At 35.4% G+C, this 12,561-nt stretch overlaps 1 protein-coding gene across 6 annotated transcripts in view; it reads right to left on the bottom strand.

Annotated features, from left to right (window-relative positions):
* Positions 1 to 4,568: 4,568 nt before the first annotated feature.
* Positions 4,569 to 12,561, bottom strand: part of CACNB4 (calcium voltage-gated channel auxiliary subunit beta 4) — a 242,662-nt gene continuing 234,669 nt past the window's right edge. For all 6 annotated transcript variants that reach the window (XM_032410487.1, XM_032410495.1, XM_032410519.1 and 3 more), the window contains one exon: positions 4,569 to 10,466. In XM_032410487.1, coding sequence (XP_032266378.1) covers positions 10,206 to 10,466 — 261 coding nt within the window. In that variant the 3' untranslated portion in view covers positions 4,569 to 10,205. The remainder of the gene's footprint in view (positions 10,467 to 12,561) is intronic.

Raw genomic sequence — 12,561 nt, 5'->3', positions numbered from 1 at the left:
GAGAAAGGCGAGACGGATGGTACGCGAGGGCGCAGGCGCGCGGCCGGAGGGGCGGAGCCTGGGGAAGGGCGCCCGCTTGGCTCTCTCGTGTGTATAGCTAGGTGACCTGCAGGCTGCGGGACTGAGCCCGGGCTCGAGGTAGTACGGGCTGCGATTGTGACAGATCGCTCTTGCCTGCTTGCTTTAACGTCCTCGCCAGTTTTCTGTTTTTCCCTGCATTTCCTCGATAATGGAAATATGTTAAATGAGTGCCTAGTGCCCATTCCCCCATCTTTCATACACACTACACCGAAAGTTCCACGTCTTGCCCCGCAAAGACCTGGGGTTCTATGAGGGAAGCTTTACGTTTCTCTCAAACCGCTTGCCCCTGACATCCAGCTGAAGCCAGTGGCATTATCTACACAATCACTTAACAGCGGTCGCCTTATGAAGTCTTTGTACCTCAGGGCTCTTCCCTCTCCAATCTCCCTCCACTTTCAAGTCAATCTTGCCCCAAGCAACGCTTTTGATCAAGTTCCTCCTATATTAAAAAATCTGTGGTGGCCAATAAAACTGAGCAGGAGAGTCCAAATACCTTAGATACTCCTTTTTCTCCAGAATATGGCCCCAACTAGCCTTTCCAGCTGCAATTTCTATTATTCCAAACTGGTTAAACAGCTGGTCAAATATTTTCTCTGCCCTTTCAGTCTTCTTGCCTGTACACCTAGAATAGCTATGTCCCATGCTATGCAAGTGTCACAGTGTATTTAATCAACCCTCTGCTATGGGATATCTAGTTGAAAACTAGAAGTGAATCATTAGGTCAGGTGATACCAGACAGAGTTCTACTTCCATGTATTATTTTTTGGCTAGGCCTCTATTTTCACATATGGAAAAGCAATGGGTTTGTCTCTAAGGTCTTTCTTTGATTCATCAGATAATCTGATAATTAGTCTCTAGTCTTGTTAAAGGCAAGAAATGGGAAAAAAGAAACTAAGGTCACTTCTCTTTCACAAAGAAATCAATCAGAAACAGCTCCATCCCCTTCTATTCTCCTGAACCTTGGTAAAAAAAAAGGAAGAGAAAGAAAGAAGTGGGGAAGCAATAAAAGGCATTTTGGACTCTTCTGACACTCCATCCTCAAAAGCTGAATGGAATTAAACGAAATCAACAATAAACTACATATTTTCACCCCACATCTACTAGCCATAAAATATCTTATCTCCATATATAGAAAAATACAAGTAAGACCCTGAGAATCTACAATTCTTAACTGAGGTAGAAAATTTGTACCTGTAAAGCAGAGGGCAATATTGATGACTAAAACCTGTCTCTTTCTGAACAACTGTGCAAGAAAAAAGTCCTTTGATTTTTTTCGGGGCTTATGGCTGAAAAGCCAAAATTAGAGGAGACATATGAAGGGAAAGAAAATTACTATATTAATCCATTTTATGTTATGTTTATATTTACATAATAAAGTACCCTCTAGGCTGTTTAGAAAAACAACAGTATTGTTTGCATAACTAATTTACATCAACTCTATAATATTTCCATTCTTGCACACTGCAGGTAGTGCTTTTAGCAGCTCTAAGACATTTTGCAAACTCCCCACATATCTCTGTCCACTTATTAAATAGTTGTTGTATCCATATTAACTTGCGAAGTAAGGGCTTGGTCTCCCAGATTATTTTCTAAGTGCCATAAAAGGGGAATTTGCCTAATGCAATATTGTCCAAGTATAGGATCTAGGGATGGAATACAAATTTGGAACTACTATAGAAGTAATTGGAAATGTTTGTTGAGTGGTATGAAGCTATTTGTGAAAACAGACTTCTTATAAAATTTTTTAAAGACTAATTTATCCATGATTATAGTAGTGTGCAAAATGTCATTAAAGAGACTTCTACTTCCAGGTATGAGAGAGTAGATGGTCTAGACTTACCCTCCTATCATTAACAAATAGGAAACTGGACGAAATATAGAAAACAACTGTTTTCAGATGTTGGACAACACACAGCACAGGATTGTGATCCCTGATAAGAGACACAAGTGAGATGAATCTAACCATTACCTGGATTTTCTGCCTGGAGGCAATTCCTAGCCAGTGACAGGGGCTGGGAACTCAAATTGAGTCTAGCATAGCAGCCTCCTTGAGTCGAAGATGTAGATCAGTGTTTGAAGAGATCAAGGTAACTAGAATTTGTGAAGCAGAGCAGCTGAAAGGAGGGAGCTATACAGAGAAAAGCTCCAGAAACCCACTTAGGTTGAGCCAGTGAGTCTTTGCATATCAACCTGTACCTGTAGAGAAACCCCTCGGGGCTGGCCAATAACAATTTCTAAGAAAAAAACAAATACCAGAGAGCTGTGAAACATCATAATTCCTAGAGCTCACGAAGGGCCAGGAATCATTTGGAGTTCCCTTCAGTCAGAGTGAAGAGTACTCACTACATATATGGGACATTCAGCAGATACCCCAGATACCTTAGAAGAGGAGCTATATTAGCCTAAGAAAAAAGTCCTACTCTAGACCAGTCCTAAAGGAGCTTCAAAACAAATCTTGACAGCTCAAACTCATCTACGACTGCCTGTCAAAACCAGTCCAGCATTCTTCAGAGGAATACAAGATCAAGTCATCCACAATGGAAAGTTTACAATATCTCAAATCCAATAACAAAATTACTGGACATGCAAAGAAACAAGAGACTGTGACCTGTAACCACAAGGAAAATTGCTCTACAAAAACAGATTGAAGTACAGGCAAGTCAAGTGATTGCTCCAAACTCATAGCTGGTTTCTGCTGGCTCTAGGCTTTGAAGACAGGCAAGAGTTATAGCCTACAGTCTAACCACTGTACTAATCTGCATGTTGTATGACAGGACAACAGGATGTTTCTCCACAACCCATCCTAGTAGAAGAGATGTGTTGATGACCAGAGAGGTGGCTTCAGGCATATGGCCAGGTTGACAGAGTCATTGCATTGAGCTGCAATTCTTCTATTTGGGAGTTTCAGGTTGTTGGTTGAAATGCCTTAAAAGATAGGACAGCCCTATATAATATTTTTCCAATAACTGAAGTATCATACATTCAGTCAACATTTACTGTATTCCTGGCATTGTTTTGTATGCCAGCTTAAAAGCATTTGATACATGTATTTATGATAAAAGTACTTTGCAGAGAAAAGTTACAATGATCTTTGGTTTCCTCATTTGTAGTTGGGTCTAATAATCTATGCCTTGTCTATGTTCCAGGATGGTCAAATGGATTAAATGAGATAATGTTTGTGAAATAACTTGGCTGCAGTAAATCACTGTGTAATGTTAATGCAATGATAATAATCAACATAGTACACATTTCTTTTGAACTTCTTGTGCACTGCAATGAGAGAAAAGTCAAATGCCAATCAAGTCATAGCATGGTCACCTGACACTGAGCACATGAAATATCAAGTCATAAGTTATATGCGATCCATGGAATGCTTATGGGTACAGGATACCTTTGGAAACTTCTGATAACTCCTACATTAATCATTTAGGGATTTCTAGTTTATCTAGTTTCTTTTTTTATATTTTATTTGATCCTATTTGCACATATATTTTAATATAGTCTATTTTGGGTGTGTGTATTTAATTTACACACTCTTCCAAATATAATACTCTTTTGTAATAACTCATAGCACCTAGCAGAGTATTCAGGAAATCGTCATTTAATTGAATCTGTGTTGTGAGAGTAAATGTTTAGACTTTTTTTTCCTGCAAGAGGTATAGGAACATACCTCTACAATAATATAAAGAGAGGTATAACGCTGGTTTCAGTGTTTTCTCATTTATTATATAAAAGAAAAAATTAATGCAGTTGGTTTGTACACATTTAAATTCCATAAAACAAATCCATAGAAATTAGGATGCTCTATGCATGCACTCTGCATTTTCTTTGTTAAATGTTTTTGTTCACAAAAATAACAACACATTTTTTTTCTTTTTAAAGCCACTAAAGCAGAGGGAGAACAAAACATGCAGCACTGTATACATTTGCATAGTATATTTTACCCAGCATGCCTTGTAGAATGCTACACATTTACCTATATAAGAAAAATAAAAGGGGGTAAATTATTAAAATATATAACTAAAATTTAAAGAAAGGAAAAAATTATTTGACAAAGGCAATATTTTTTTTCCACTTTGTACCTGGAGATATAGCAATAGCTTGGGATATCAACAGCCTGAGAATAATTGGTAAAATCTTTTTACATCAACTTGCCTTATTTATTTTTAGTTTTAATAAAATTATGTTTTTCCCTCCCGCCACCCCTTCAAAAAAACAAAAACAAAACAGCTAATGGCTTTAACTTATGTTTCAAAATAGTATTCAATAAAAAACAAATTAAAGAATCCCTAAATACTTTACTTTTTTGTTGTTGTTGGGACATCTTTATTTATCATTCTGACTTTAGGCTGTGAAAAATATAAAACATTTCAAACATGTCCAAAATTTAGAGGAGCCCTATGAGCTCATTTGCCATTACTTTTTGTAGCTGTTACTGAAGGAGCAGAAATAAGAACAGTAAATATAGTATGAGTCTTATCACAAAATAACATTTAATAAATTTTATGCAAGGGAATAAAATAAAATAAATTACATCCACAGATTGCAAGGCTATGAAGTAAATTGCTGGAAAAGTATCAAGCAGCAAGTTAAAAAGATGGTAGATGAAATAAATCTGATAAAACTTAGAACTAAATCTATATACTTTTAAAAAATACGACTGCCAAATTTAACAGTGGATTTTGTTATAAGTTTGTGCTATAACAAATGTGCTTCTTTCTCCTCAATCTATTTTCATATTATTGGCAAAATATATATCTTTTATAATTTGTACTATACAATATATGTTTTGCTACATTATTTATTTTTCTACTGTTAATGCAGATAAGAAGTAACAACATAGATTTATTTTGGCAATAAAATGTTTTCATTTTAATAACGTCCCAGAAAATATTGTAAGGCATATGAAAAATAGTATGCAACAATATAGCATTAATGATCCTGCATCTTCAATACATCCCTTATGCATACAGAATTCACACTGATTTCAGTTAAAAGTGTGTGAAAAATGGCATGCAAGTAGGGCAAGAGTGGCCCCTACATAAATATAGCCATTTGTTGAGAAATTTGAGTGTTCAAAACATAATCAGGAACACTTACAAAATATTGAAAAGCTAGAGGCCAGCCACTTTGGGTTCTTACGTAGTTCTCCTTTTAACTTATAATTTTCCAAGAGGATGCATCAGTATACTCCCCAGACCACTCTAAATTCATTAGCAACATTTTCTACCATCTCTCTGCAAACATTTTACCTACTTCAAAAGAAACAAAGGAAAGTTTCATATGTATCCCTGACTCTCCAACACTCTTGCTATTCACTCTTACTTGTAAGTTTCTCATGGTAAGTGGGAGTTACAGCCCTTGTTCAAGTTTATCTGATGAGATAAATTTTCTAGTCTTCTCATACTGTCCCTCAATTATAGGAAGCATTTGGGATTAAACCATCCACAAGTAGATAAAAATAGTTGCTATAAGAGGGGGTATTTCATTTGAGAAGTTTCATTTTAATAAAAGAAGAAATCTTTAAAAAGTAATTTTTGAATGTTGTAGCTCTTTGCCCATATAAACCAATTTAACTATTTGACTAACTTGGCTGTTTAAGTCAACAACAAAAAAGTTATCCTTGTTGTCTGCTGACAGCTACTGCATTGACTAGTTTGATCATAATTATGTAAAAGAGGTGGCCTGTTCTCTGTCCTATAGACACAGTTTGAGTAAGTAACTTAGTAACAGAGTATTAACAATATTTAAAGATAAGAGGAACGAATAAAACAAATTTTATTACACAATTTGCTATAATGTTTTCATTCATATAGTCATTCAAAGATGAGTTTTATATAATTAAAAAGAAAACAACATGCAACATTGTCACGCAACACAAAGGCAGAAATAGAAAAGAAATAAGGGGTACAGTCCCATTTATTTAAAACATTTATATGAAGTTTGCTCCAATGACATGGGAGTCCAAGATAATGCATACCCTTATGTAGGAAATGGCTAACTGTTCACAGAAGACATTAAGGATCAACAAAAGTTGAATTTCCAAACCAGCTGCACTTAAATATCAAGTTTTTGGATCTACTCTTTAGGCTTAGAGCTAGATATTGTAACAAACTGCACACAAAGGCAATCCCCTTGCAGTTTGTTTTGTTCCCTATGATGACTGATTTCTTAAATTAACCTTGTGTCCTGATAAACTGTGAACCAATTCAAAGAAAACTCCACTAACACGGAAGAAAAGAAGGGTGACAAGAGTATTTTGGAAACAGTTTAAAATTTAAAGGGAAAGTATATTTTAAGAATTTATGCATTTAGTTTTGCAGCTAGGTTAGCAGTAAGAGTAATAAATCTGATCACTACTTATTGAAAAGTGTTTTTCTCTTTAAAGACAGATTGTCTTCTCTAGAGAAGAGGTAGTATAAATATTAATATATAGGGCAATTTCTACAGTGGCATTATATCATTTTTATTTTTTAGCAAATACCAAAATAAAATTGTATAACTAAAAAAATACACTAGCATGCAAATTAAGGTTGCCTAGAAACATTCTTGACTGACATCCTGGGTCTCCATAACATTTTATGATATGTTCATTCAAAGGTTTAAATTTGCAAACTATCTTTTGGCATAATTTCCTTCTCTCCCTCCCTTTCACTGCCCTAGCTTCCTATTATGAATTTTAAGGCCCCCACACAAAAGACAAGTTCAAGTATGCAGGTATGAAAAGTGGTTAACATTCCAAAAATACATTTTGCAGACAACAACAATAATAATTAAAGTAATTAACAAATTATTCAAAGGGAACAAATAATTTTCTTAGAATTTGTTTTATATTTAAAAAATTCATTTCATTAAGGATAAGTGCAATGACATATCGTCACATAATTAAGACTCTCTTATTAGGAAAGACTATCAGTCTAAATTGTTAATTTCAATTTGCTCTCCAATAGAACTGTATAAAGATAAGAGAGAATCATCAGTCATTTATAAACATTTCCAAGTGTTGCTTTAAATATTGGAGTAAACAAGATAACATTGTTCATTATAATACTGGAGTCACATTATAGCCTTGAGTATTAACATCAGGATTGACAAATTGCATTCTCTTTTTTCCCAGAACTACATTTTCACATTGTCACATGAGTCTACAGTGTTACATGTTCGCAGACTAAAATTACAGAATATGTAACTTACATATTCTGATATTACATATACTGAAGTTACAGAATATGTGATTTATACAAGGTAAAACGCCTCAAAACATTGTAAGACTTGTTTCTCCTGCTTATCATTTGCTATTTTGAAATAAAATAAGTTAAAAACAAAGTATTTGTGGAATACGTATTTTTTAAAGTTGCTTGATATGCTTGGCAAAAATAAAACTTTCATTTAGTATATATCTGTATTTTAGTATCATTTACACAGTAAACTCTAACACTTAAAAAAAGGAAACTGTATATCTCTTATTTATTTGGAGAAGATAAACTTATTACAAAAGGAATGGAAAAGAATATGCCAAATCAAAGTAAAATTTCAAATATGTCCATCAAGAAAATATACATTATACCCTTTCCAAGATTGTTAGCTTTTGAATAAGAATGCAAAGCAAAACACATACAGACACTTGATGGTAAACGACAGATTGGTTTTGTGCACAGATATTGAATAGACCTCTCTCTTTATCAGCATGACATGGAAGACTTAGAAACAAGGCTTCAAGAAGCTTTTAAAAACAAGTGCTTTTTAAAAATTGAAAGAATATGGTAATCTTGCTGACTAGGAAATATAAGTAAATGCTGTTGCAGCTACCTGCCATAAAATGTAAATATCTTAAAGTAGTTAAATGACCAGATTGCTAATGCTACTACAGAAAAAGCTGAACAGCTGTCTAGTCTAAATTTATCACCTTGGTGCACTCTTTGCAATTAAATACTTTAATGCGCACAAACAAGAAACCAGTAAAGCATATAGAAAAATGTTTTGGCTAATGTTTTCTTTTTCATGCAAATATGTGCTGTACATGTAATAAATATATTTTCGTTTGCTGGAAAATGCTCTTCTGTGCTCTAACAAAGTATTCAGTAATGGCAGGTTCAATGTTTATTAAGGTGTCTAATGGATACAGCTCTTTCACATGTCTTAACTGAAAGTTCTGTAAGCTTCACTAGATGACAAAAGAACCTCACAAGCCAATATCACATGTTAAATTTTAGAATTTACTGAGCCCATATTTTCAATTGTATCAAATATGTGAGATAACTTACATAATTATAGGCATCCTCATCATAGCTAAACAGGTTCATAATGGAGTATGCACAGTGAACAGGAGGGGAGGGAATGTGGGAGGTCATGATGGGGTTCAAGATATGTATAACTAATCAAGAATATGGAATTTATTTTTATAGTCAGGAAAATTATTTAATGGATGCATGCTTTGAGAGTGTAAATATTGAAAGGCGTGGGAGGAAAATAAGGTAATAGAAATGAATTATTATTGTTTTCCAAATATAGGCTTCATGACATGTACCAGTAGAAAGGGATTTTTATGCCTCGTCCTACTGGGGCTTTAGAAAAATTCATGCATTGTGGACTTTTAGAAACAAGAGTCTTTTCTGAAAGATATTTGTGTATTGTATAAAAGGGTCAATTTCAATAATTCCTTGAATCATAGTGCATCTAAGGCTTCCTTGATAATATAAGACAGAAGGTCACCAATTCTGTAATTTTAGCCACTGGAAAAACTGTCAAGACTTAACAGGTGAAGAGGAGTGTTCATTAGAAATAAGGCAGCTCAATCTCCAAATTCTTTGTAATTCTCGACAATAAAAATGCTGTAATTTTAGTGAACAAATATACTCTGAATCTGTGAGTTTGCTTTTTATTGCAAGCTTTTAAATTCATCATTTGTTTTCACATTTTTCATTTAATCATTTTGTATAAACGCAGCTTTCAATATCAAAATTGAATGTTTCCATGTAAAACAAAAGTCCTTAGCATGACTATAAAGAATTTGGGGAAGGGCTAGAACATTCATATATTCAAAGACAGAGACTGAATGAAGCAATGGAAAGATATGCAATTGTGCTGGCAGGAAATACAGGCCCATGTTTGTGGGAAGTTGGAGAGATGAATTCCCACCTGGAGATGTTTAGCTTCGCACTCAGGAGGATCTGTGCCCATCCTTACTGTCTGACTTCAGACTCCTGGATGTATGTAGTTGTGCTCAGAGAGAGGAAAGGGGAAACAACACCCCGTTTTCCATGTCCCGTGATCAGCTATGATTGGGCTTCTCTATATTATTCTCTCTCACTGCTAAAGAAATTTTGAGGTTGTTTTTTTTTTTTTTTTGCCAACTTCAAACAAGCTAACAGTAGGGACTAAACAAAAAGCAAAACACTTTGAATACAACAGCTGTGCCAGGAAAGAAACAAAAATATTAAAATCTGAGGAGAGCGTATAATTTCTGCATTAATTTGAGGTGGGTTTTTTTGGCACTATCAATACATTTGGTAAGTTTGAAAAGCCATTCTGTCAACATTAACATATGTTAAAATGTTTATACATTCCAACTTTAAGTGTAAATTTAAATTCCAGCAAATAAATACCATACCTGGTTTTGGCTTCTTTTGGTATTTTGATTTTCTTATTATTAGGTTTTTGGTTTTTTTGTGTTTTTTTTTTTTTCAGATTTTTAAATTGACTGCAACATGCTCAAGTAGACTTTCTAGTCGATTCGCCCAAATTCCAACAGGAATTGGTTTATAAATTGGTTCCAACTGGAACTGGTCATTTGGAATTTCCAGCATGGGAAATTATTTTATATGTGCCTTGATAAATACCCTAAATTACAAATCGATGTGTCTAAATCTAATGAAGAAAACAAAAGGTACTGTTATGTAAATGCTGAGCTTAAAAATATCTATATGACTGGGCATCTAATAACCACCTAGACTTAAGGGCATAATGTACTTTTTTTTTTTTTGCCCCTTATTTAGCATCAAATGACAACAGCCCATAAGCACAGTAAATACTGTGCTGTACTAGCCAAGTTAAGATGATTGGTTTATCCTAGCAGTGCTATGGCAAATTGTCAACAGATGAATTTTTTGTTTGCTTCTGCAGACTCAAAGCCTATGTCGGGAGTCATGGCTATATCCCCCAGGCGATCCTCGGTTCCTATGGGGTTTGTATGTGTCCTGGTATGCGTCAGGGTAATCTTCTTCCACAAGAGGGTAATGATCTCGGCTATGCTGGGAACTGGAAGACAAGCGGTTCCTACTCTTCCGAGCCCTTTCATTGTGATAATTTTCATCAGAGGTCATCAGACTTCGTCTTTCAATTGGAGAGTTCTCCGTGGAGTGGTTGCTGTGCCTCATACGCTGACTCTAAAAATATCAGATAGTTCATTGGTTACATCATGTCAGTTTCATTCATCTAGAAGATGTAAATGCACGTAAAACAGTAGGGTCTGTACAATAAAATGCTAAATATCTGACTTAATAAAGCATTTTGATGCACAAATGGTCTACTCAAAAGATCTGGTCTATTTTATTTGGGGCACAACATGCAAAGATACGAAAATGCTGATAGTTTGTGAATTTAATTACATGATGCTACACGATTATGCTTCCTATTAAAAATAGAAATTTGAAAGTTAACTGCTGAATGGAACTTAATGTATCTATGAAGACCTAATAACTCCACTTCTACTGCAAAAATGAGGATCATTTTACTATTGGGAAATAAGTTAAAGTTCAGAATAGCATCTGCTATTTTATTTCTCTCTTGAACTGATAAAATCTTTCTTCCCCTGAAGTCACACACTTCACCTTTATCTAGCTGAATGTTTCTTATACCTTTTGAAAATATTTTCATGCAATTATGATTTGTGCTGCCCATAAAATAATGTGTTTGTTTCTTCATCATACATAAATGTTAAGGCTCTCAGCAATATTCTTTCCAATGGAGTATGCAATAATTCTAGAGCTGGCTAACTGATATTTACAATTCTTGCTTCCTCAACTGAAATGTCCTGCAAAAATTACCTTCAGATATAAACTGAATTCCTTTAATACCATTAATTGAAATTAATACCGTCAAACACTTATTTGATGGCTCAGAAACTGTTATTCAACATTTTCCTTCAAATCATGGGAAAACATGTATCATAGCTATGTCTCTCTACTTAGGTAGGTCACCTCAGTTAAGAAACAGGATCCTGATGAAACCAAGGACCCATATACATCTCCTCTAAGGGACACTCACCTTCACACAGCAGGAAAATCATTCAACGGCCACAGCCGGTGCCTTTAACCCCAGCCAGGAGTCTAACAATTAAATACCCAGGATAAAGGGCATCATGTTAACTCACGTGAAACTGGGAGAACCCCCCTAGGTGGATGTCTTAGAGGTGATGAGTCTATTCATAAACAAAGTGCATTTCGCTTCTACCTACATTAGAGAAGCATATTGCTTCGTGCATCCATTTCTCATCCCACCATGTACAATTTAGAGCCAATCCAAACTAGTCAGTGGAGATACTACACTTGGATTAGCACATAGGCAGTGAAATCAGGCAAGAGATGGTCCTGGTGCATACAAATATACCATATATTACACAAGCACATTTCCCATGTTCATTTCCAGCCTCAAAGCTATTCGTTTATAGGGCAGTTTTTTGTTTACAAAGATGAAATTTTGCAGCAAAGTAATACAGTTAGAATAGCGTTTCAGAGAGTGCCCTTTCTCTCAGAGTTAACTCTACGTGATCTACAATTACGATTATCATTATAACCCATGAATATAAAACTAGTCATGATACAAGAGGCCTCAATTGACTATGTGTTCCTTAGCTAGCTGTGGGTTGGACTACATTCCAGCAGGCTCTTGATAGATGGTAAACAATAATTGATTTAGAAAGGCAAAATTCACTTTGTATCATAATGTCTCTGGCTCATCACACCTAGCCCTGAGTGAAGCACTAGAAGAGCAGAAGAGAAAGCCTCTTCCTCCTGCACTTGTCCCCAGCCTCCCTAAAGGACACCTGCCAAAGCCACTGACCAAGATGGACGCCCACACAAGAAAACTCAAGGATCTGTCACTGTTTCCCAACACAGTGGGCTCGACTCATGTCCACGTTCTGTACTGAGCAAGCTAGGGGACAGGCCTGGCAGCCTGTGGGACAGGATTAGTTAAGGGCAGTCAAAAGGTCCATCTGCCCCAAAACATCTTACTTAGCTTGCCATGGTGTCTTACACTGCCACCAATGGATAATCTTTAAGTGACCTGGAGAGATAATGGACAGTTGCACTGAGTAGGGAGTAAGTATCCTGGTAGAGTTTAGACACAACACAGGAGGGATTAATTTGTCTAAGTAAAAGTCATTATACATTAACAGAGAGCAAAGTTCTATGGCAAGGGCATATGTGGGTAACTTTGCCTAGGGTAGACCACGGTGAGGTAATATTTTGGATTTTTTTT

Source organism: Phoca vitulina, unplaced genomic scaffold (assembly GCF_004348235.1).
Source record: "Phoca vitulina isolate PV1807 unplaced genomic scaffold, GSC_HSeal_1.0 scaffold1, whole genome shotgun sequence".
Classification (NCBI taxonomy): domain Eukaryota; kingdom Metazoa; phylum Chordata; class Mammalia; order Carnivora; family Phocidae; genus Phoca; species Phoca vitulina.
The sequence above is the reverse complement of the archived record's forward strand: the minus strand, read 5'-3'. Positions and strand labels throughout refer to the sequence as shown.